This window comes from Triplophysa dalaica, chromosome 7 (genome assembly GCF_015846415.1).
Source record: "Triplophysa dalaica isolate WHDGS20190420 chromosome 7, ASM1584641v1, whole genome shotgun sequence".
Taxonomy (NCBI): Eukaryota; Metazoa; Chordata; class Actinopteri; order Cypriniformes; family Nemacheilidae; genus Triplophysa; species Triplophysa dalaica.
The window spans coordinates 19,281,576-19,304,781 of record NC_079548.1 but is presented as its reverse complement, the minus strand read 5'-3'; the positions used below and the strand labels follow the sequence as shown (position 1 = coordinate 19,304,781).

General features: G+C 39.7%; 1 protein-coding gene across 1 annotated transcript; it reads right to left on the bottom strand.

The window, feature by feature from the left end:
- Nucleotides 1-298: 298 nt before the first annotated feature.
- Nucleotides 299-23,186, bottom strand: s1pr2 (sphingosine-1-phosphate receptor 2). The gene is made up of 2 exons (XM_056752631.1): nt 20,749-23,186; nt 299-3,176 (listed from the first exon to the last, which is right to left on the bottom strand). The coding sequence occupies exon 2, from the start codon at nt 3,073-3,075 to the stop codon at nt 1,963-1,965; it is 1,113 nt and encodes a 370-aa protein (XP_056608609.1). The 5' UTR covers nt 3,076-3,176; nt 20,749-23,186; the 3' UTR covers nt 299-1,962.
- Between the last annotated feature and the right edge of the window lie 20 nt (nt 23,187-23,206).

Below are 23,206 nucleotides of genomic sequence, written 5' to 3'. Positions count from 1 at the left end.
GCAGGCAATATCATTGCCAAACAGCGTTTCGTGTCATGGCGAGTTTTGCCCTAACCATGTTTGTGCATGTTTGTATTAAGTTTCCCATTTAGTTTACCTTTCATTTTGTCTGTCTAGATTTCTGTAATAAACGGGAAAGCTGCTGTGTAAGGCTTGTTAATCCATTCCTGCATGGGACTTAAATTCTAACCTGGCATTAATCATTTCTCTGTCACCCACATTTGTTGGCACTACAACTACAAGCCTATGTATACATCCACGAGCAGTCATAAAAGTACAAATAAGAAACAGACGATCGTAATTTTTTTGTATTTCATTTATAAAAAAAAACGGAATGAACTAATGTTTATGTACCTACATTAGTGTTTGGGTTGGTACCGAATAAGCACAGGCTACTAGACACAAGGCTATTGCACACAAGACATTCTATACGTATACAGATTTCATACAAACTGTACATAGATAGATACATACATACATACTTTCATATATTTATTATTAAAAAAAAAAAAACACAGGGTAGGCAATGTTTTACATTGAACGGGGTGAAAGGGATGCTCACACTGACTCGAATAAGTCTTCATGCAAATCAAAAAAGAAAGGAAATACATTAGGCGGGTATTTGAAGAGCTGCCAAAGTGCTTTCTCTGTCGACATACAAAGATCATCCGACAGAGGAAACTAAAACATGTCAGTATCATACAATGAACGCGGACGACTGCGTGGGCGAAAGTGTTTGCGTTTTATGACAGTAACAAATGAGAATACTAAAGGTCAGTCCTAAACAACAGGAAGAATACGAAACACTGGACTTCCTTTGTTTGCAGGAAGTTCCAACTCTTCAGAAGACACGCGACCTATAAAAAGATGGCAGACTTGCTCAGTTTGTCCTAATCTGATCATTTTTAATGAACTTTACATGTCATCAAGACTTCACAGTGACAGAGCCCTCTTGTTTATGTTGCTAAAACCTCAATACTCCACAGGAGAAGAATGATGTTGCCTAATACTGTCGATCAGCGAAATGTTCGCTCCTAACACTTCATTCTCATATTCAGTTCCGTTCGTGAAGAGGGCACGAAGTAGAAAGCATACGCTGCCGCAGCGTTGCTACAACGTTGTCGTGTCAACAGGCCTGGCTGCTGTGAGGAACAGTACAGTAAAATATATACTGCTTTCGCGTTCCTCTTATGAAACATTAGGAATGTTAAGGAAATATAAAACAGTAAGGTACAGTTAGCTCAGGAAGCCAAAAGATGAAGAGTAACATTGTACATAAGTTTGCCATACATACTAGTTTTTTACACAGGTTAGACTTTCATGCAATTACAATGAAGCGGAATACTTTTGTCTGTTATCAAAGGGTGTTATGTATATCAAGTAATTCGATAAATACATTTCTGCAAGCATGCATGGTGGTTTGGGTCACATGGAGTACACTGTTAATCCTTACAGTTTAATATGTGTCTGACAATGACGGCCTACATCAAATAGGATCTTGTATGTGACTTCTGATAGACTGGTCAGTATTTGAGAGATAAACCACGGCAAACTGCCTAGGAGTCTACAAAGTGCAATATCTTCAACTTTGATTTAAGAAGGAAAATGCATGTTTATTTTTGTCATCCATACACGCACACAAATTGTCTGAAGAGCTAAAATGCATTCATTCCCATTTGAGTTTGGTTTTGTTTGCACAGATGTCAAGGCCACAAGGTCTAACAAAATGTCAAGTGTGCGGCTCAAGTCTTGTTCTGGGATGGTCACAAACGTTTGCAAGAATTAAAGCAACAAAAGACACAAGGTACCACGTCTGATATTTGCTTTGAATTGAACAGTCTGCAAAAAGTGTGATTCTCGTTTCTTGAAAGCATGCACCCTTCTGTCTTCTGTGTGTTGGATTCATTCTTCACATACCATCATCTCTCCTCACCTTCTCATTTCCTCGTCTCCGAACACAGTTCAGACACAGGTAGTGCAGTCCTGCATGATGGGAGTCGACTGATGTTCGTGTTTGTTCGTGCAGTGCTCCATCGAACTTGAGCTCTTGAGCGGCACCATGCAGCGGTGCGGAGGTCTGCCGCAATTCAGCAGCCCCCAGCAGCAGAGAACCCTGATGAACTCCTTCCTCATGTCCTTACTCCGCATCGTGTAGATCAGCGGGTTCAGCGCAGAGTTAAGAGTGGTGATGCTGAAGAATATAGTGGCGTTGTTGAGAATAGGGCATTTTTTCACGGTGCAGGATGTGTCCAGCAGGAGAATGGTGAAGGCAGGCAGCCAACATACGATGAACACGCCCAGCACGATAGTGACGGTTTTCAGGAGAGCGTAGGCTGGAGAGTTGGTGGCCTCTTGGTGGCTTGTGCGTACAATAAGGTAGATGCGAACGTATAGGATCACGATGGACAGCAAGATGATGGTGAAGATGGTGACGACAAACCGGATGTAGTATCTGGAGTTGAGAGGCAGTACAGCGGAGCAATCCTCCAGGTTGTTAATACAGTTCCAACCGAGGATTGGTAGACCTCCGAGGAGAATAGACATGACCCAGCATGTTCCAATCAGAAGAAACATCCTGCAGGTTTTGTTGGAGCCGTAGACCTTGACTTTGGTGATGGCGATGTAGCGCTCTATAGCGATAGCCAGCAGGCTGAACACCGAGGCGGCCAGTGCGATGAAAGCCGTGCCTTCTCTTATGAACCACTGAACAGGAACTAGATCAAATGTCCGAGGTCCTGACAGGAAGATGTTGGCAATATAAGCAGAGCCGGCCAGCAGGTCAGAGAAGGCCAAGTTCCCGATGAAGAAGAACATGGCCGAGTGGAACTTCTTATTGCGAAACACTGCGATGAGCACCAGAAGGTTTTCCATGATGATGATGCTGCAGATGATGACAAATATAATGTTCAAAGAACTGAAGCCTTCTTTATTTGAGATGCGCTCCTTAAGTTCTTCATTGGTCATTTCCTTAGCGCTGTGATAGTGGACCTGTATGAGGGTTTTGTTGAAGTACTGGGAGTATTTGCTCATGATGACGGTTGGGCAAAGTCCTGCAGCTTTGTGACTGGAAGACATTCAGAGGGCAGCCTGTCCGAGCTTGTCTGGGCCAGCGGGGGCAGAATAAATGAGACGCCCAATGTCACGTCTCAGCGGCCCAGGAAGCTACTCTGTATCACCTGAAAACAAAAACAAAACAACAGTTAATGGCAGTCTTTGGAATGTGAAAAAACAACTGTCGAAGTCTAATACACTTTTTTTTACAATCAATTACATATTTTTATATGTAACCTAATGTTTAAATGTTTTTGCATCTGTATGTATATATATATATATATATATATATATATCATAATTTTAGAGACCAAGTTTTGTATTGTGTTAATTCCAGTGTCTGTTTAATTTCGTCAAAATCAAACCCCAGGAGTCACAAAGTCATCCAACAGCAAAGTGATAGACTGACCGCATGACACATGAAAACTGTGATAAAAATCCATTTATTTTAGTTGATTAGCAATCTTTTATGGGACCCAATAGTGGTGCCTGAAGTGAGCAAAGCATATTTGTTTAAATACAACTATTTTTGTACAAGGTTATGACAGTTTACTAAAACTAAAATTATAAAAACATTTCTCTTTCATTTGAAAAACTTAAACCAAACGAAAATATGAAAAGTTGCCTCAGCAATAAACTGAAAGTTTTGGTCACTAAAAATATTAACTAAAAACAAAAAATTACACTTAAACTAAAGAAATTCATTATTAATATTTTATAGCACATCAAAAAATATAAACAAGTATAAAATGTCATGCAATTTCAGCAGGGAGAACCCAAATGCGAGGCAGCAGGTGGTGGTATTAACAAACAAAGATTTATTGACAAAAACTCAAAACAAAAACCCACAATGGGGAAAACAAGACACCATAGGAATAATAACAGAATATATGAACTACATTAACTAATACTGAAAACAATACTTGACAAAAATCTAACACTAACTAAACTAGACTTTCTTGAAACAAACAAGATCATAGGCAAGAACTGTGCTCTCTATAATAAGAGACACGACACATAGGTACAGGAAGCATACTCGAGATATACTGCACAAGATACAAGGCACGAAGTACACAAGTACGAAATACAATGAACGAGCACAGGACAAAAGACAGACAAAGGATAATTAACAAGAACCAGGTGATGGGGATCAAACACTGAAGGGAAGCTAATAAAGAAACGAGATGGCGGGAACATAGAGGAGGTCCGGAGAGAGAATATCGAAGGCCGATGGGGTCAACATCTCTCTCTCACATAAAACATAAGACTTCGTTATGAATCTTCCACAAGACCAAGATAGACATGACATGAGGCAGAATCATGACAATAAAATATACAAGTTAATGTACAAAGCAAAACGTGCAAACTACAAATATAAAAATAAACTTAATTGAAAAACAAAAATGTACATGAAAACTACAAATAGATAAAATAAACTAGTATTAAATCCACAACAAAAATAAAAACAAAACTATTAAAAACTCTGTTTTCGCAATTCTGTGGCAAATTCTTTTGCTAGTGGCTAAGAAATTGCACATTTTAATTAACCGCAAAACCTCAGATTTAATTATGCAATTTACATAATGTTATGAAAAGTCTTTCATACTACAAGACCGAAGCTCATCCTGCAGCCCGGCACACATTAAAAGATGACAATATCATGGCTGTGTGGTAAGCAATCTAAACATCTAAAATATGTTAATGCATAGTAAACAAACATTAGTGCACGCAACAGACAAGTACTTTTACACCCACATGTAACTGCAGGAGAAGAAATGGAAATTCAGCTGTACTATTCACTTACGAAGTGAGTAATGTCATCCCAAGGTGTGAAACATCAAGTAGTAGTTCCAATACCTACCAGACAAAATAAGTCATTTCCACCAGCCCACAGATTTTCCCCTTCATCTAAAATCCCCCTTTAATTGGAAACTAATGAGTGTACATACAGAGAAAATGCTGAGATTTGTATGTTTGTCAAGAATATTCATTCCTATTAGACAGTTTGTTTTGTAAAGTAGCAATGTAGTTAACATCGTCTTATCAAGACTACAACCACAAACCAATATCTTTTTTCTGCTTGAATGCAGCACAAGGAAAAAATGTAACTTGGTACATGCAATAGGACCTCTGATATATACAGTGATTTGTGCCAAATCTTCAAAAACAAATATGCTGAATATGTAGATTTAATATGTATTAGTTTTATATTTAAGAATATATATAACAAATATTTATTAATAATTATATATTAATAATAACAATAAGTATTATTATTATATATTCTGTGGCACTCAAAATAATTATAATTTCATGTTCAAACTAATCATTTCACTACAAAATAAATGCAAAAAGCAGCAAAAACATGGTTTCAATAAAATGTCTTGTTCCTATGTGCATCTTAACCTACATATTGTAATCTAGATAAACATACAAATTCAGCGAATGGATCTCAAGACTGAAGGCTACGCCTACTACACAGATATGATCAGAAAGTTTCCAAACATAGATCGTTCAACGGAATGAGGTCTACGGCCCAAGATCGATCATAGTCAGAACAAAATAGCCTCAACATTGAAATGAACAAATGTTTGTCCAGGCACTGAGTCAATGTAGAGACTATGCAACCATGTGGAATGGCATGAGACAAAGGCAGGAATCTCAGACATCTGTGTGACGCACACACCTAGCACACTTCAACATCACAATTTGCTGCACACGGTTCGAAGCCAATGGCAGTATGGCACACATCCTCACAGATGCAGACTTATGTAAACGTCTCAGGAAGCACATCACAGTCACCTACGAGAGCAGAATAAGGTGCATCTGCACAGCGAGTACCCCCAATCTGACGGCAAATGCCAATAATAACCAGCTGAGCAAGGCCACTTCCTTGACCATTAGAACAATGGCTTCCTTGTCCAGGTTATATTTCACTCAAACTGTCCCAAAGGTAGACCGAACCAAAATTATCCCGTACGTCAAGTACCAAATGAGAACAATCGTAGTTGTTCTATTCAGAGAATTTAAATAAATAGTAATACCCACACCCCATCGACTCCAAAGCCCTCCATTTCCCAAACCTGGCACGGGTTCTCAAAGCCTTTTCAATGGCAGCATCCTAACAGAAATAAAACCTCAAAACAAAAGTGATCACAGCTACTCTTTTACGATAGAATTCAATGGGTGAGAGGAACAATGCAACACTATAATAAGAACTTCACATAAATAGTAAGTAAATATGATAATTTCATTAAACTATTGTAGCAAGGAATAAATGATACGTTTAATTTCTCTCACTATCTAGATTTTTTTTGTAGTGCATTCTGGCATTACCATCTGCATGAAGGATATTTGTATCCCATGAAGTAGCATATTCAAGTTGCAATTGGGAATATTCTTTTTGTCAGGATGATATTCTTTCATATTTGTTCATGCTGTAAACAAACAGCAGCTTCTAGTAATAGCACATCACATTGACTTGCCTTCTCAGAAACGGAAGGAGAAAAACAGAGCAAAGAAAAAAAACACGTCCACCCACTGAAATTTCACATCTCAGAACAGGTTTGAGTAGGTAGTTTCACGACTAATGTTTGTGATTTCACTTTGGTATCCGTAAGGTCCCTCTCACATGCACTCTGGGCCGTGGCGTCACCGTGGAGACCTCTGCCGTCTTTCATCTAGGGATTTGACGGTGTGTGAAACCAGATGGTCTGGTTTGTCTGCAGTGCTGTCTTTCAGTCTGCCTTACTTCACCAATACTTTACCCTCCTCCACCTCCCTGTCATTCGCTCCAGTCCAGATGCAACAATCCTCCTCCCTGAAGGAAGGGCTTGTGTTGGAGAATCAGTGCAGGCAATGATGGGCTTCAGCCCGTCACTCCTCTTTATCAGAAAAACATTCTCTACACTAAAAGATAAAGACGTGATTTGCCTATGATATGCCCATAAAATCAATCAAAAATCACAGCCAATCAGAAGAGAGTGTAGACAGGGCTCTCAAGTACGCTGCTGTCATATAGTTTACGGTTCCTGCTTTCTAAACGTTATTCTAGATCTGAGTAAAACTATTCATCTCGTCCTAATTTGACTCATTATTATATTTAATTAATATTCATGACGTGCAGAACTGCTACTGAAAAAGATCTCTGTGTGGGCGGAGCCTGTCAGCCACGACATCAAAGAAACAGAAACAATTTCTAAAACAGAATCCACTGTCACTTAATATATTCATTTTTCAATTATAATTATAAAATGTATATCTAAAAATAACAATAGGACAAAAAAATGAAATATATAAAATATACAGTATGTATAAAATAACCTATACATGTGTAAAAATAGAAAATCTGAATTAAAAGAGATATACACATTTTCTAAAAGTATATTTATATCATCCTGATGTAATCAAAACATTTCATTGTAACGGCTGGAAAGTACAAAAACTTTCGATGTTGAAAATATTTTTTTAACACCTGTCGCATCACGTTTGGTTAGGACATTGTATACTCATAGATCAAAATGGCTATAATTTCTCAAGAAAAATAATTACAATACAACTCCAATTTTCTCCCATCACCTTTTTATACTACAGAAAACAGCCTTCCTGTGCATTTTCTGATGAAACAATATATGAACTGTGCTATTATAGGCTGAAGGAAGTGTTATTGGTGTCAAAAAAAATCAAACATCCTGTTCAGTCTACAGAGCTTTAGTAGCAAGACAGTTAGTGTGGGAAAGGTTTGGTGGAAGGCGACAGACAAAAAAAAAACAGAGCAGAGGAAGTTTATACGGATTCTTACAGGTGCTTTACGTGCGGCAGGAAATGACTTGAACAAAAGCAACAAGCCGTTTTTCTTTGTTTCAAACTATCCATAAGTCACACAAACCTTATATGTGTCTGCTACACAGACCGGCCCAAAGCTACGAGAATTCATAGTAGTTTGTTTAACCGCAGAATTTGCTTGAGATTGAATCAGTTCTGACAATGACACGTCGCCTCATCATGAGGTCGATGTTATGAAACAGAAACATATGATTTCTAGTCAGCCTTTGTTGAGTCTGACTAACTCCCACATCAAAAACAATGAAACATGAACCAAGGACCCCGGTATCGGGCATGACCCCACCCACGTCCCCGTGACAGCTCGACAAAGGCCCCAGGTGTTGTTTGCGCTTCCCACCAATACCTGATAAGCCCTAATTAGTCAATGGCGTCCCAGCAACAGAGTTTCCCATAACGCACCTGTTACTTGGCACCGAGGTAACCGTGTTCTCTAGAGAGTCTTGTGCCTTTGCAGCATGAATAACCGTTAGACAACCACACACTTGGGAAACAGACACAGCAGATGTTTCACTTCAGTGTATAACTGTAGATTCTCACATTCTCGCTAAATCTACCTTATAATAACCACAGAGGTTCAGTAGTCTGCAGAATAAGAAAACAAGGCTTTGGAAACATGTCTGTTGATCTCCTAGCAACCAAATAGGATGGCATGAGGTCATCAAGCATTTTTTATGCGGTGGTCGGGGCATCACTCTTTCCCTGTGATCTTTCATGAATAAATGCTCAACGGTCTGTCTCTGCAATAACGCGTAAGGTGCGTTTGCACATTGACACGCGAGCCATTCTACATCCTGTCCCTTACGTGATAAACATCATCATCCGCATGACCACATTCTCCTCACCTCCACCACAAATGCACCATTACCTAAAGCTTGTTTTTAAGGATTTTTGTAACGTACCAAATTCGCACAAAGTGTAATACACTGTGAATCGTGCAAAAGAGATGAAGAACCAGTAACAGGAAAACAGTCAACCAAATCGCTGACAAAACATTCTCAGGTCTGTGTTTGCTGCACAGGCGCTGTAACGTACAGCAAGTTACATTCAAAACTATGATCCGTCCGGAGCAGACCATCATTAAACCGATTGTAACTTGCCCCGGGAGAGTCGTGCAATTACATCATACATAATTGTATTGATGGGCTAGCCGGGCATGGGTTGTAATGCCAGATCTAAGAGGTTAAAGCACGCTCACAGGCACCAGGCACATGGGTGGGGGGGTGAAGAGGGAGAAAATTCCATCTGTTGGCAAGGCCAGAGAGAATCATGAGTCAAAGCTAGTCAATATAGTGAAGGTGATAAAACACAGAGCATCCCAATGGTTACAAGAGGACAATGCTCTATTCAACACACTCTCGTTCCATCTGCTTACTCTTCAGGTTTGATTTGCAAGTTGAGAATGAGTGGAAAAATCACATTGATCAGTGTGTAAAAATATTTGTAACAAAACAAATGGAGCATTTATATAAATTAAGTGTTATCTTCTTAATCTTATCAAATGTAAAGAAACATAAAAATCTTTAAAACAAATGAAAATTCTGTCATCCTTTATTGACTCTCCTGTGGTTCAAAACCTGTTTAAGTGGTCACAAAAGAAGATATTTTAAGAAATGCCTCTGTGGTTTTTGTCAACCCAATGGAAGTCAATGGGGTCCGATGTTATATGATTATCAACTCTCACTTTAAAACATGTGAGTTATATTTGCTTTTTCAACAAAGTGCGAGTCTGATAAAAGACTTGTTCACAAACACAGAAAATAGCACAGAGTTGGATTGCTTTGCTCAGGGTGCAAGTTGACCCATAACACTATACCACTGCAAGCTACTGATGACGATAAATGTAGCTGCATTATCACATTTCGAAACGCATGTGGGCAGGTCCGAGCAAGCCTTGACACAAATGCACGTGGACCAGCCTTGTGCACGACTGCGCTGATACCTCCGCTCTTCAGGAAACCCTTAGGCCTTCTATAACTTTCTCACACATAAGGAGTTTTACAAAATCGCTGTTCCGGCCTTGATGTAAAGGGAGACTCGTACCAAAGAGATATTACAGCAATTACAGCAAAAAAAAAGTGAAATGTCACATTACTTGCTCAAGATAGCCAGACCAAAATAAAAGTGTCTGTCTAATATGCAACTGACCACATATTTCTATTATGTACTTAGACATGAAATAACAGCAGATCTGTGAAGTTAGGCTAACTGCACTGATTTTGCACTAAGGATATAGTGATATTGAAACACATAAATCCCATAATTTGTCATGACTCGTCTCTACTGTGTTTGCATTAACACTTGATCGCCTTTGCATGCAGCCGCATTTGTGAGATGTGGGCGCACTTGAACTCGAAAGCAGGCACCTGTGGGTATCTGTGGAGAGTAAGATGCGTCTAGTATAAAAATGCATGTCATATTTCTGACATTTGTGTGCCGCAGGCGTGATGCAGTTTGACGTGTCGCTCGCTCATAATACAAACACTTGAAATAGAAATAGACGCAGATGTTAAACTGTGCGTCTAATTGAAAATTAAAAGAAATAGAGCTACTTAAAAAAACAGTTCGCCAAAAAATGAAAATTATTTTGTCATTTACTCAGCATCATGTCATTCAAACCTGTATGAGATCTGCAGAACACAAAAGAAGATGTTTTGAAGAATGTTGCTAACCAAACAACATTGAACCCCATTGTATGGGACAGAAAACCACAAAGACATTTCTCAAAATATACAGGTCATATACAGCAGGTTCATATACAGGTTCTGAATGATATCGAACAGCTGATAAAAAAAAAAGCTTTAAGAGATAGAGATTCAAGTGTCTGCATTATTAGTAATTAAACTAGCGGGGAAAAATTACTCTCCTTAAAAAAAAGAAGGCATTTTAAGTGCATTATTTCTTGTTTTCACATGAAATAGCTCATTTTTGTGTCAGCGGGCCTTCTCCACCGAATGTATATTTCCGAGCTGTGGGAAACACTGTACAACCACTCACAAAGAAATCCGGTTTAAAGACGTGCTGTTTATCTGCATGTTTGGGGAAAGTTTCAAGGAGTCAGTTCTCGATCTGGAGAGATTGCGCTCTCTTGACTCATCCAAATGCACTGAAGCACAAAGAAATCTCTGTCCTCTGCACATTATAACCCTCCCGCGCAATGATCTCCGCTCTTATCTTCAGGACGTGGATGAGGCCCAGGCGTATAGATAATTTAAAGGCCACAGGCCTGAATCTAAAACATTCACACGAAAACACAACGCAGCCACGCCACTATCTGCGTTTCTGAAATTTAAACATATACACAGAGACTTAGACACAACACTCAATGCAGACATACACATGGCTATAGAGTGTAATCTTGGTAGTGTTTCATACTTTAACTTTTCATGTTACTTTGGTTAACTCTGAGCTAAATTGACGTGCAAAAACAAAAACATGGTAGTCAGATTAAACCACAGATAAGATGCTGAGATCAGCTGCAATATATACTGAGCTCCTAGATATGCTTCCTAAATCTATCTAGAACTTCAAACGGTGAGAAATTCAGAACTGTAAACGGTTCACCGGGCCTCTTCAGTGCACCGAAACAGAACCGAGCGATAGTGTACCGTCCATATCTCACAACTTAGTAAGCAATTTCGTAATTCATTGGGAAAAAACACGGCAAGATCTTCTTTATGCATGCTAAGACTGTTGCAAAACCTCCCGTGCAATTTTACAGTTCACACACATGGTTGTTTGTTTCCTTCACACATAACACCTCTTAATCACAAAATACAGACGTTCAGAAATTTGTTGGTAACCTCACAGCTCATAGAAATATGCCTTCATTCCTCCTGAGGTGTGATGAAATTAAAAGCTACTGTATCATGTATAAATTCATGCCTTTGGTATGTCATAGAATAAAGCAAAGAGGCTGTGGAAAGAGATGAATTATTGTTTATTCTAAAAAGATATTCTAAAATGGTCTGGACACATTTGTTGGTATCCCTTGGAAAATATAATACCTTATTGGATTATAGTGATATTTCAAACTAATTATTATCACACATGTATCCAATCTTGTAATAAGCCATTCAGCCTTTTTAAACGGAGAAAAGTAGTCACTGTGCTGTTTGGTATCATTGTGTGCACCAAACTGAACATGGACCAGAGAAAGCAAAGGATAGATATGACAGAGGAGCTCAGAAAGAACATAATAGACAGGCATGGTAAAGGTAAAGGCTACAAGACCATCTCCAAGCAGCTCGATGTACTGTGACAACAGTTGCAAATATTATAAAGAAGTTTAAGGTCCATGGAATTGCAGCCAACCTCCCTGGGAGCGGCCGCAAGAAGAAAATCGACGATGGAATAAGACCCAGGAGGACTCCACTATTGAAAGAAAAACATAAAAAAGCCAGACTGGAATTTGCTAGAACTCATATTGATAAGCAGCAAACCTTCTGGGAAAATGTGCTTTGGACAGATTTTCGTCCAAGACATTTTCATTTGTTTATTATTTACGATATTATGTTGAATAAAAAAATCGAAAGAAACGTCTGATTTCTATTAAATATGGCATAAACAATGGTGGATGCCAATTACTTTTGTCAGTTTCAAGTTATTTCAGGGGAAATTGTGCATTCTGCCTTTTTTGTTGAGGGGTATCAACAAATTTGAGCATGTCTGTAGACCCTAGGGCTGTACAGTACTGTATATGTCACACATGCTATGGAAAAAACAAACTTGATTTAAATCTTTATCTAGAGCCCTATGATCTGCGCGATGTGGGAAAATATGGAAAGAATCACGAAGGAGGTAATTCTACTATTTAAATATGTCCTCTGCTTGTTTGCCGTGTTTATGAGTGAATAAGTTGCAAACTTTAACATGTTCCAATCGTGGATTTGTCTGTTATTTCACTAGACAAGGACATGCACATTTGAACTTCATCCACAGAGCTGTTCTGAGTTTTTTACGAGTGTTTCACTTCTTGATTGAAACTATCGTCAAACTCTTACACTGTTTTTTTTTTCAGAATATATGTAAGAGCAAAAAAAGTTACCATACAGCCCTGAGACTCTGTGAGATCATTTGTTCTCTATCTAAAAAAAGGCTGGTAGAGGTTGTCAGTGGAAGTTGTCATGGATGGTCGATTACATTTTGATTTAATTTTGATGGTCTGATAAGGTTTTTTTTACACTAGACAGTCGACTGGTCATCACACGGAACTGTTTTTTTTTATTTAAGCTGGGACTGTTCACAATTAATCGCGATGAATCACATCAAGAATAAAATTTGGTGTTTACATTTACAGGTATGTCTGTGCACTGTGCATATACATTTTGTATAAATAAGCATATACACATACATGAATATATGAAGAGTTTTGTTCCAAAAAGAGATGACTCAGTTTAAAAACAAATAAAAAAATTTTTTTATTGTGCATTTCAATTAATATCCATCAAACTGCAGGTGGTGTGTATTGATTTAAGCAATAATAACAATAATAACTCAAACAATAAAAACATAACATAATAAAACATTTTTTTTATTATAGAAACCGATTTATCTCATTTTGGAACCAAAATCTTCATATTTAAAAAATATATTTGCTTGTATATATGCTTGTATATATTATTATTATTAATATATAATTTAATTTACATCAATATACATTGTGTTTGTGTTTTTTTAAATACAAAATTAACATGTTTAGTGCAAAGACATATATTATATAAACACAAACTTTTATTCTGGAAGCGATGAATCACAATTAATTGTGGAACCCCCCATTTTACAGCTGATTTTTACCCAGTGCAAAGATTCAAAACTGGAATAATTTACACAAGTAAAGCTTATGTCACAGAGATAATTTATTTTCTGTTTAAGGCTGTAGTGTTACCTTGTAACATCTTGTTTGTTGCTTTAAGAAAAAATATCATCCATGAAAAAACACGGTCGACGCATAAAATGTTAGTTGCGATTGACTTCTTTTCCATATTGTATTGTGTATCCAAGTAAAACGGGTTCTGAAATTATAAATAAATTGTGGGGCGGGGCTTTATTTTGCCCTACCCATTTTGATTGGTTTGTTGTAAATTGAGCCTGAAGGGGAGGGCTAAAAATGGACAGCAAGTATAGTCCAACCCCTGTTGCTGACGTCATTGTGGTAAAGAGTTGTTGTTGAGAGGGGGAGAGGAGCTTAATGTTTTCGATTAAAGATTACAAGTGCAAATGAAATTATAAAAAGAATACTGGTATGCACGGATTTGTGAGATGTGGGCGCACTTGAACTCGAAAGCAGGCACCTTTGGGTATCTGTGAAGAGTAAGATGCGTCTAGAATAAAAATGCATGCCATATTTCTGACATTTGTGTGCCAAATGTCAGTCATTTATAATAATCACTGCAACACTGATTAAAACATGATTGATTGTTTGATGTATGGTGACTTTTAGCAAATAAGATTTGTCGTCCAATCCTAAAGTGCGGCACACCTTTCTTTGATGTTTCATTTATGTCTGCAGCACAAATGGTGCAGGATATTTGATCAATTACAACCACCAGCAACAGACCACACAAGCCGCAGTCAATCTACACGTCTTTGCATCTCTCTAATTAATTAAGTCTTTGTTTTGACTTCAGGTAAAACACTGGAGCCCCTTCATTGCCAAGAAGCAGTGGCAGGGTGCCACATAGACTGTGGTCTGTTATAGTAATCCAGCATGAGTTTGGAAAGATGGGGACTTAAATTCAGCTCTTAAGGAGAGAGTTAGCACTGCCCTTTCACTCGCACTATTTCCTCACTGAGCATTAGACAATGTTGAGTGGCTTGAATCTCTACTTCACTGCCATGTCATTTTCCTCCCCTGCGAGGCACGCATGAACAAATCTGTCAAAGCTTACTGCTTGATATTTTTGTGTGTTTTTAATCATGTGGGCGAAAAGCAACAGGAAACCAAGAGAGTTTTGGAGAGACCACTCGTCCATTTAAAATGACCCAATGCTGCTGTCTCCCAACCCCCTATGGTTTAATGTCTACTACATAGATCAAAGCAAGGGCCCACAAAGAGGTGATTAAAAACATCAGAAGGAATTAATTTAGAACAGGCAAGCGTGGCCGCGCCGTCTCAAACACTCATGAAATAATGAGCTAATGCGATGTTAATTCATTACTCCCTCTTCCGTAGAACCTGTGACTGGTTTAGGCATGTCTAGACCTAGCTCAATGCCAGACAATATTCAAGCATGAGAGCAGGGCACAGAACCATGTAAAGGAAAAACGAATAGCTAAAAAAACAGGAACGTATTGTGTAACACTGTACAGGACTGCGGTGGTGAAGTGAAAATTTGAGTAAGATCTCAACTAGCATCAAGTTTCACACGTTCAGTTTTTTCACAGTGGTCGGCTGTTGTCTGCACATAGGAAGTATCCGTTGATGAAAGGTCCTAGAACACAAATTGTGTTTGCTTTGTTCTGCAGCCCTGCTCCTGTTCCCCCGCAACGCAGACCCCACCCATGCTCATGTTCTTCTGCTTTATCAAGGGATGCGTGCGACGCGTCCCGTGTGTGTGCTCATGTTCTAGACAGACGAAACGCGGCCAGATTTTTCCTGACAACATTGTACTGTGCAAATGTGACTCGCATGTGTTTCTCGTATGCATCAGTTAAGGGAAGGTTGTGGTGATGGAGTGTGTGTTTTTTTTGGGGGGGGGTGTGAAGAGAAAAAGGGAGTCTCCACAAAGGAAACAGGCACCCATAAGGATGAACAAAGCAGTCCTGATTGCCTTTTGTGATACGATGTCTGGTACCTTTCATCAAACAATGATGGGGGATGAAGAAAGTGGGCACTCTTAGCTGCCCGCTAAAGACCAACAAAGAGCTAGATTTGACTCAATAGTGGTGTTTCTGGAAAACAAATATGTGCATGTGTATTACATTACCATAAACATAAGCTTTGGCTTCGTCTCAAAAATGTACAGTGATCTCCCATCTTTCCCAGACCCTCCTGACATATTAGAGCACCCAGTCCCTTCGGGATGATACAGACCGGACTGCCTCACAAACGCACACGCAGACAGAAAGTCTGTAATGGTGAATATATAACTCCCACTTCCCCTCTTCGAAACTATTCAGAGAGCCAAACATTCAATAGTATACTTTGCTCATGTCGTTTTGTTTCCCGTATTGGATGTGGTTTACTCATTGATCTTAAGCAGATCAAATTTAATAGGCAAATCAATAATAGATATGTTATTGTCAGAAAGAAGTGGTCCTTTAACTGTATTACAGGCACAGCAAATCATAAATCTAATTGGAAAACACTGACCTGCTCATATGTTTATCAGCCATTTTTGCTTCGGCGTCCAGGCTTTCAAACATCAGCCAATTTAGGTTTTGTTTTATCAGTGAACCGTGGGTTCGACGCGGGGCATTACAGAACAAGCCTCTACTCATCGCCAAGTGAGTTGAAACCAGACTTTCGTATTTCACAACCCTATAGCTTTATGTGACTCTTTAAGAGAAGTGACGAACCGTCTCCCTCCAAAATAATCTTGATTTTCCCCTTCATGTCCACCACAAGTTACGCAACAACGGTTTCATTTCATTTCATTTTACAGACAAGATCGACTTGTGCAACAACTCCACGTTTAACAAACTTCTGACTGCAAAAACGTCCCACCGGAGAACAAGACCATTGAGATGCTAAAAGACCCCTTGTGGGCAGGATCCTCCTTTTTCTGCTGCTCATGGACATTCATGACATTGCATTACCATGAGGATGGGCCTGATCCTATCACAGTTGCCACAGCTGAAAGAAAAGGTTTCATGGACAAAGCCCCCCCAAGCCCAAAATTTAATCTGCTGAGCTCTGGCGAGCAATCCAGCTCTTCATTCCAATAGGGTTCCTCAGTGGGCTTCTTCCAGGTGTACAAACAAAGAGCGTCAGGAAACAATATGCTTTCTATCACGAGGGGGGGGGGTGTTTGGGTCTGGCATGCCCTTATCTCCCTCCGGACAAAACGTAATGCAGTTGGACGTGTGATGCCTGGTAGACATTAGAAAACCACAACCTGACCACATCATTGTGTATCCAGTGCTTGAAGCCACAAATCATTCATAAATGTCTCAGTAACACAACGAAAAATTCTGAGGGCCTCTTTGTGGCCGGTTAAATGGTCAACGTTATCATAAGAGCCAAATTTAGTGGGTTAACGTTGCCATTAAAAGGGTTCCTCTATTGCTAAACGATGCAGTGAAATTTCTGTGCCAACTGGGTTAGTGTACTGTACACCTAACTTAAGGAGCGGTAGATCCTAAAACATATAAAATACCATGCAGATGCAATCAAGTTGGCATGAATCATGTTACAGTAATTGACCAGTTGTCCAGCAAAAATAATGTTTTGATGTTTTTTGCAAGCTTTTGTATGGACACTTACGTGAGCTGTTTCTTCAAATTCATCCAATTCAAAGCACTGCTGGCACAAATATTTGCATGCAGATAGATATGTCTGGGCATTTTTTTGAGGTTTGTTGAGCAAATACATTAAAATCAAAACTATCCCTAATTCAAAACGTTATGTTCATATTATTTTATCTGTCTGGATGGATTTTATAGAAAATGTATAGACCACTGTGCAAGATGCACACACTAGTCCAGAAGTGGTTTTATTAAATTTTTGCATATCACACATATAATTAAAACCCAAATGACACTCATTATTCAGCCATTCTGATTGGTCATTGGTTATTTTGAAAATATGCCCATTGTGCACACATGCATCAATGTTAAGCTGGATTTGCCGTTTTCCTGTATACGGTAGATTTATATCAGTCATGTAAAGCTTCTCAAAATTAAACCCATAAAAAGTAATTCCCCACAGACTCGAGAAACGACAAAATGGAAAAACCTTTAAAGGTCCCTCTTTCTATTCTTGTCTCCAAATTTTTATCAGTCCTAAACTGGACAAAGTCCTTCCCCAAACTGAACCGCTTCTCAATAAATATTTAGAAAGTTTCCCTTGAGCTTTCTCTACATGGGTCTGTGTGAGACAGACAGATTAGCCTAAGTGACTGTGTTGTATACAACCACAATTTATTGGATGCGTTTATGATTGTCTTAACACTAAAGTCAGTACACTACTGTTTGTGCAGTTGCGTCGAGCAGCCAGCGAGCAAGTATAAACGATGGTGCATGTTGCTAAGAAGGTAAGCAGACAGAGCAAATGCAATGCATTACTGTGACACTCCCAGTTCTTGGCACACAATCGGAGAGCTCGATATTGCCGGCTGTGAGTTGTAACTTGCTCAGCAGCAGCCTCCTAAACAGAAGGCGTTTATTTTGTCCCAGCTGCCACACCCAGCAAAAGTGTTTTTCAGCCGAGGAAAGATGGCATGCTGCCTTATAACACTCAGTGCAAGCCCGGCCTCTATTAATATCAGCAAATGATGGTCTATTATTGACCGGCGCAATTGGAAAAAACGCTACACAGGATTTAGCACACACACATTGATCTATGAGCTCCAACTAGTATCCCTAGTTGACCCTGAAAAACAAACCAATACAGCTCTTCTTTGCCATATGGTTGCTAATACAACTTTCTGCCGTCAGCTTTCCCAAGATGCATCGCAAGAGCCAAAATGCTAAGCGCAAGAATCCTCATGGATTTGCTCCGCCCACACTGTGCCCTAGCCCCACCCTTAACCCCTCATGTGACCGAGCCCAAAAATCCCACACTTCCAGTTCCATCCCTGCCTGACACATCTATTTATCTTTCCATTTACTAAGATATCTGTTTATTTATTCACCTCTTTTTCGATTTCGTTCTCATGCAAAGTCCTGCCTCTGTGGGCTAACGCGGCTGAATCACTGAGAGCAAATCTCACTCTGAATCACGTGCGTCTGGGAACAAGTTGAAAGTGAGGTCAGGTGAATTCAAGACAGTCAAAAGGTAACAACCAGACATTCGTCCTGCAACCTCGTTCTGACAGACACTGTGTCATAATGCCAGTCATATCTGAAGCACAGACGCCGCTTGTGATCTGAAGAGTCACAGCATCTGTTCGACGAACAGCGTGTTATGTGGTCTTTCACTGAAAAAGATCACAGCGTACGTCTCTCGCACACCTAAGTGAGGAACACTGCTGGTTGTTAGGGGAGAGACAACACAGTTGGTTTTGTTGTAGTTTAATGAAGCGTGGCAGCACATGATGCCAACCCAGAAACCACACCGCCCATACTAGCTTCTGTCCACAGATCGGTTCACAGCATGATAAAAATCTGCTGTTCACTACACCCCAGCATCATATATATTCTCAAACTCAACTTCTTCCTAAAGAGCCATCAATAGATTCAACACCTCATCTTAACATCCTCACTCTGGGAATGATCCTCCATCAAATAAAAAGAGTTAGCTCTCCATCACAGCATCGTGAAACTCCCATGAGCATCTGTTTAAAAGGCCTGATGCAAGCATGATAATGCAATCATTCAATTTAAGGCTTTTAGAACGTGACCGCACACACATCTCATGTCCAGGGTTGAGAATGATGGATGAACACTTCTCAAAGATAATCACTGTTTCCTCCCGCATATCAGCTTATCTCTTAGACAGAGGCGTCGTGTACCACAAACCAGATTTTGAAAGCATCTCACTCCGTTCCCCTATTCAATCCACTAGAGAGATAAAACTATCCGGTCACGTGTGTTGTCGCCACCTCAGAGAGCAGCGTTTGGGGAATACCTAGGAGGGATGCATTTCATAGCTTGACCTAAATTCAGATGCAATAAAGTATTTCAATACAGCCGCGGATTCAATGGGAGAAAAAAACACCTACATCTAGACCGTTGTCCCGTTTCATCATTTAACAGTCAACTGTCAAAAGGGCCTTCTCATCAAAAACGTTATGACTCATGTTTCAGCTTTCCTGTAGCTCAGTGGTAAGAGCATTGCTTTAACAAAGCAAGGTTGTGGGTTCGATCTCAGGGGATTGCAAATACCTATGTAAAAATGTATAGGATAAAGCAATGCAAGTCGCAAGCGTCTGCCAAATGCATAAATGTAGATGTTTCGCAAAGCATGCAGTTGTTCATTACGTTGACACAATCCAATTTTGCTTTATATTAAAAAAAAGAGCAGCTTATCTCCTTTCGCAATACGTAATGTGAGGGTGAGTAAACGATGCCAGACTTTTCATTTTAGTGAACTGTCCCTTTAAGAGACAAAGAGTCTCGACAGCACTCGGTCCAGCATAATGGTATAATAGAGTCTTTTGTCTTATTAATACATTCTTAAAGAACAATGCCATCTTTAGGGTGACGGATGGACAAATCCCAAAGAACCCCACGGCGGGCTCTACAAACGTCGCAAAGCCTCCTGACCGCTACGAGCTCAGCGTGAACCCGTCCCTGTTGACAAATGAACCGCTGCAATACACATGTATGAAGTACAGTCTGGATGATTCCGGTCAATCTTTAACTGCGCGCACGTTACACATTACATCGATGGACAAACAACACTTTGACTTTTCGTAAGTGATGCAGGGAAACGTTGTCGAGCGACCGTATGTGAATAACGTGCTGGTGGAATATACATGTGTCGAGAGATAACAGACTATATCTGAGATAGCCGTAAGGACGCGATATCCTAGATCACAGATCATGACTGTAAGTGATAGAAACGTGCCTATATTGACAATTAAACGCATAAAAAGTTGCTGTTAAAGTGCGAACAATGTGCGAGGTTCACACATCTGTCTTTAACATTTGAACTTTAACTGGTCCGTCGTGTCGATTTCAAATAAACGAAAACACAAGTTTTAATGTGGGCTGTAAAGTTTAGGTAAATACTGGCACAAGTGTACTCACCCCATGTGCGATGCCCGGCAGGGAGAAGAAAAGCGAGCCGCTGGAGCTGATATTCATTTACAAAGTTTACATGAGCTGAAGTTATTCCCGTTCGCTTGATCCGGTTCAGGTCGTCAGAAGAATTGAACGAACGTTACAAAACGACGTTTGAAAAGTCAAAACATCAGGACGTTACTGTGTACAGTGCGACTGTTAGTAAAGTCATGTCTGTGATAACCGTCAAAACGCAGAGAAGAGTCGACGCCTGTCTCGTCGACCTCAGGACGCGTCAGTTTGCGTTGAATTGTTAAAATGCCAAAAAAAACGTGATTCAGGTTAAATCCCGGTTGCCGCTCTCTCAGAGTCTTTCTCCCTCAGTGAACAACAGAGGGCTCGCGCTGCGAGAGGCTACACGTTCACGTATTACACACACACACACACACAATCGCACGCGCTCATCCACTTTCATTCCCAGCGCTGAGCAGGGTGCCCGGGTAATGATTTATTTGCGTTTCCACACAAATGCATTTGTGACGACCACATGTATAATGCAAACGGCCTCAAAAAGAAAGTTTTCGCCACTCAATGAGAACGTTAAGATTTAAAACTTCCGATTTATGGAGGTATTTCATTTTATTTTCCCCCAGGGTACAAATGAGGTCCAGATGTTTTTCGTCCTTTTTTGGGTTCCACCTCCTCACTTCCGCTCCGCACTTCGTTGTTTTGTCCTCGTCGTTTTCTCACATTTCAATACGGTTCCCCATCAAATCTTGTGACTCTAATAACTTTTAATGACAGCTCAAGGGTGACTTTTGAAATGACGTCATCTTCATCGAACCAAGAGCCTATTGTTTCAAATGCAAGTGGTCACACGTCAGTCATACTTGCATCTGTCCTCACATGTGTGAAGGAGAAAAGCAGGCAGGACCTTTGCTGACTCATTTGGTTTCCCCTTATTTTTATAGTAATCAGATGCAATGGTGTCTGAGAGTATCATGAGTTTTTTTTTGTCTTGATGAACAAGTTTCGCCTCAGGTGTGTGCGGCTTGGTCTAGGCTTGTTTGTGATTGGGGCAATGTTGTATCGTGTTTGTGTAAAGAGGGCAAAAGTGAATCATAAATGATATGCTTCAACCGCATTACAATCCAAGGTTTGTTTGTTGTTAGTTAAAACTCCTCCTAATAAGAAACATATGGTTAACTTTTTCATGATAAGCCCCTTTAGCGTATATGGAAATAAGTGAGTCAAGAGTAACGATACATCCACTAGAAAGCACCTGATATTACAGGTTAAACATCCCTTTGAAGCGATTTTGTTTGAGAAACAATCAAGAAAAATCTGGATCTGTGATATCAGATTTCACTTTGCATGGCAGTTATACACAGATGCTAAATACAGCGCAATACCTGTCAGACAGTTTGTGTACATTTACTGCCATAAATGTTGCATCTCCAAGATGTCTGAAAGACACCAATTTGAACTCTGCATTTCTGTCAGATCGGAGGAGGGGTCAGGAACCCTGACCTCACTTCCTGTGGCGACTTCACAGGCCACGCATTGTCTGTGGGAATGTGACGGGGCTCATGGGACTCCTCCACATCTGGCAGCTGTTTTGACCACCCCCGTCACTTTCCACCCTCAGGAAGATCTATGTACATTTCTGGTACTCACCTCAGGAACTCCCCCAAAATAACTCTTACAGGCTTGAGCGTTTTCATTTCTGTTACACGAACGCAATGCCTAAAGAGAGCCTCTGACGTGTAACCACAACAAGGTCCCCATCATGGGTTAACTCCGTCAACTTCCGGATTTTGATGTGGTTTTTGCTTGTCAACATCTTTCACAAGTGACTCTCCCATCAGGGCACAGAGACGTTGGCGGTCATTTAGAGTTCCTCTTAATAAAAAAAGGGAACAAGAAACTTTATTCAATTTGCATTTCATTAAAGTTGTAAACAAAGCTTTCGATTTGCATAAGATGAGAACATCCAAAAATAGAAACAGTCTGTATTTCGAAGGGTGTGAATTAGGTTCACAAGTCATTAGCTGCTGCTAAATTCATTTTGCAATACATTTGTTTATTCTAGAACATATTTGAATAAGCACAAGACCCAATTTTGTAATAATAATATAAAAGTCAATAAAAAAAGCAGACATGAGCGTTAATTAGACAAGAATTACAGTCGGCATGAAACTGCAGTTGTGATTGTGTTCTTTCAGTTATATTTGAGTGAAAAAAATAGGGTGGGGCTTAATAAATGGATTGGATCGCTAGCAGTTATAAGCTTGACCATAGGACAGCCAATATTATTCTTACATCACATAGAGAAGAAATTGTGTTTGATGGTGTTAATCATGTTGAATTTACGATTACGAGGGCACATACATTTGAAAAATGAAAACATTTAAGCTTAGCTCAATATTTCACATCCATTTGTTAAGCAGCCATCAGGATAATTTGCAATTGGAGTAATGTGAAG

Coding starts and splice junctions, on each gene's coding strand:
- s1pr2 (XM_056752631.1), bottom strand. CDS start 3,075: ATGTCTTCCAGTCACAAAGCTGCAGGACTTTGCCCAACCGTCATCATG.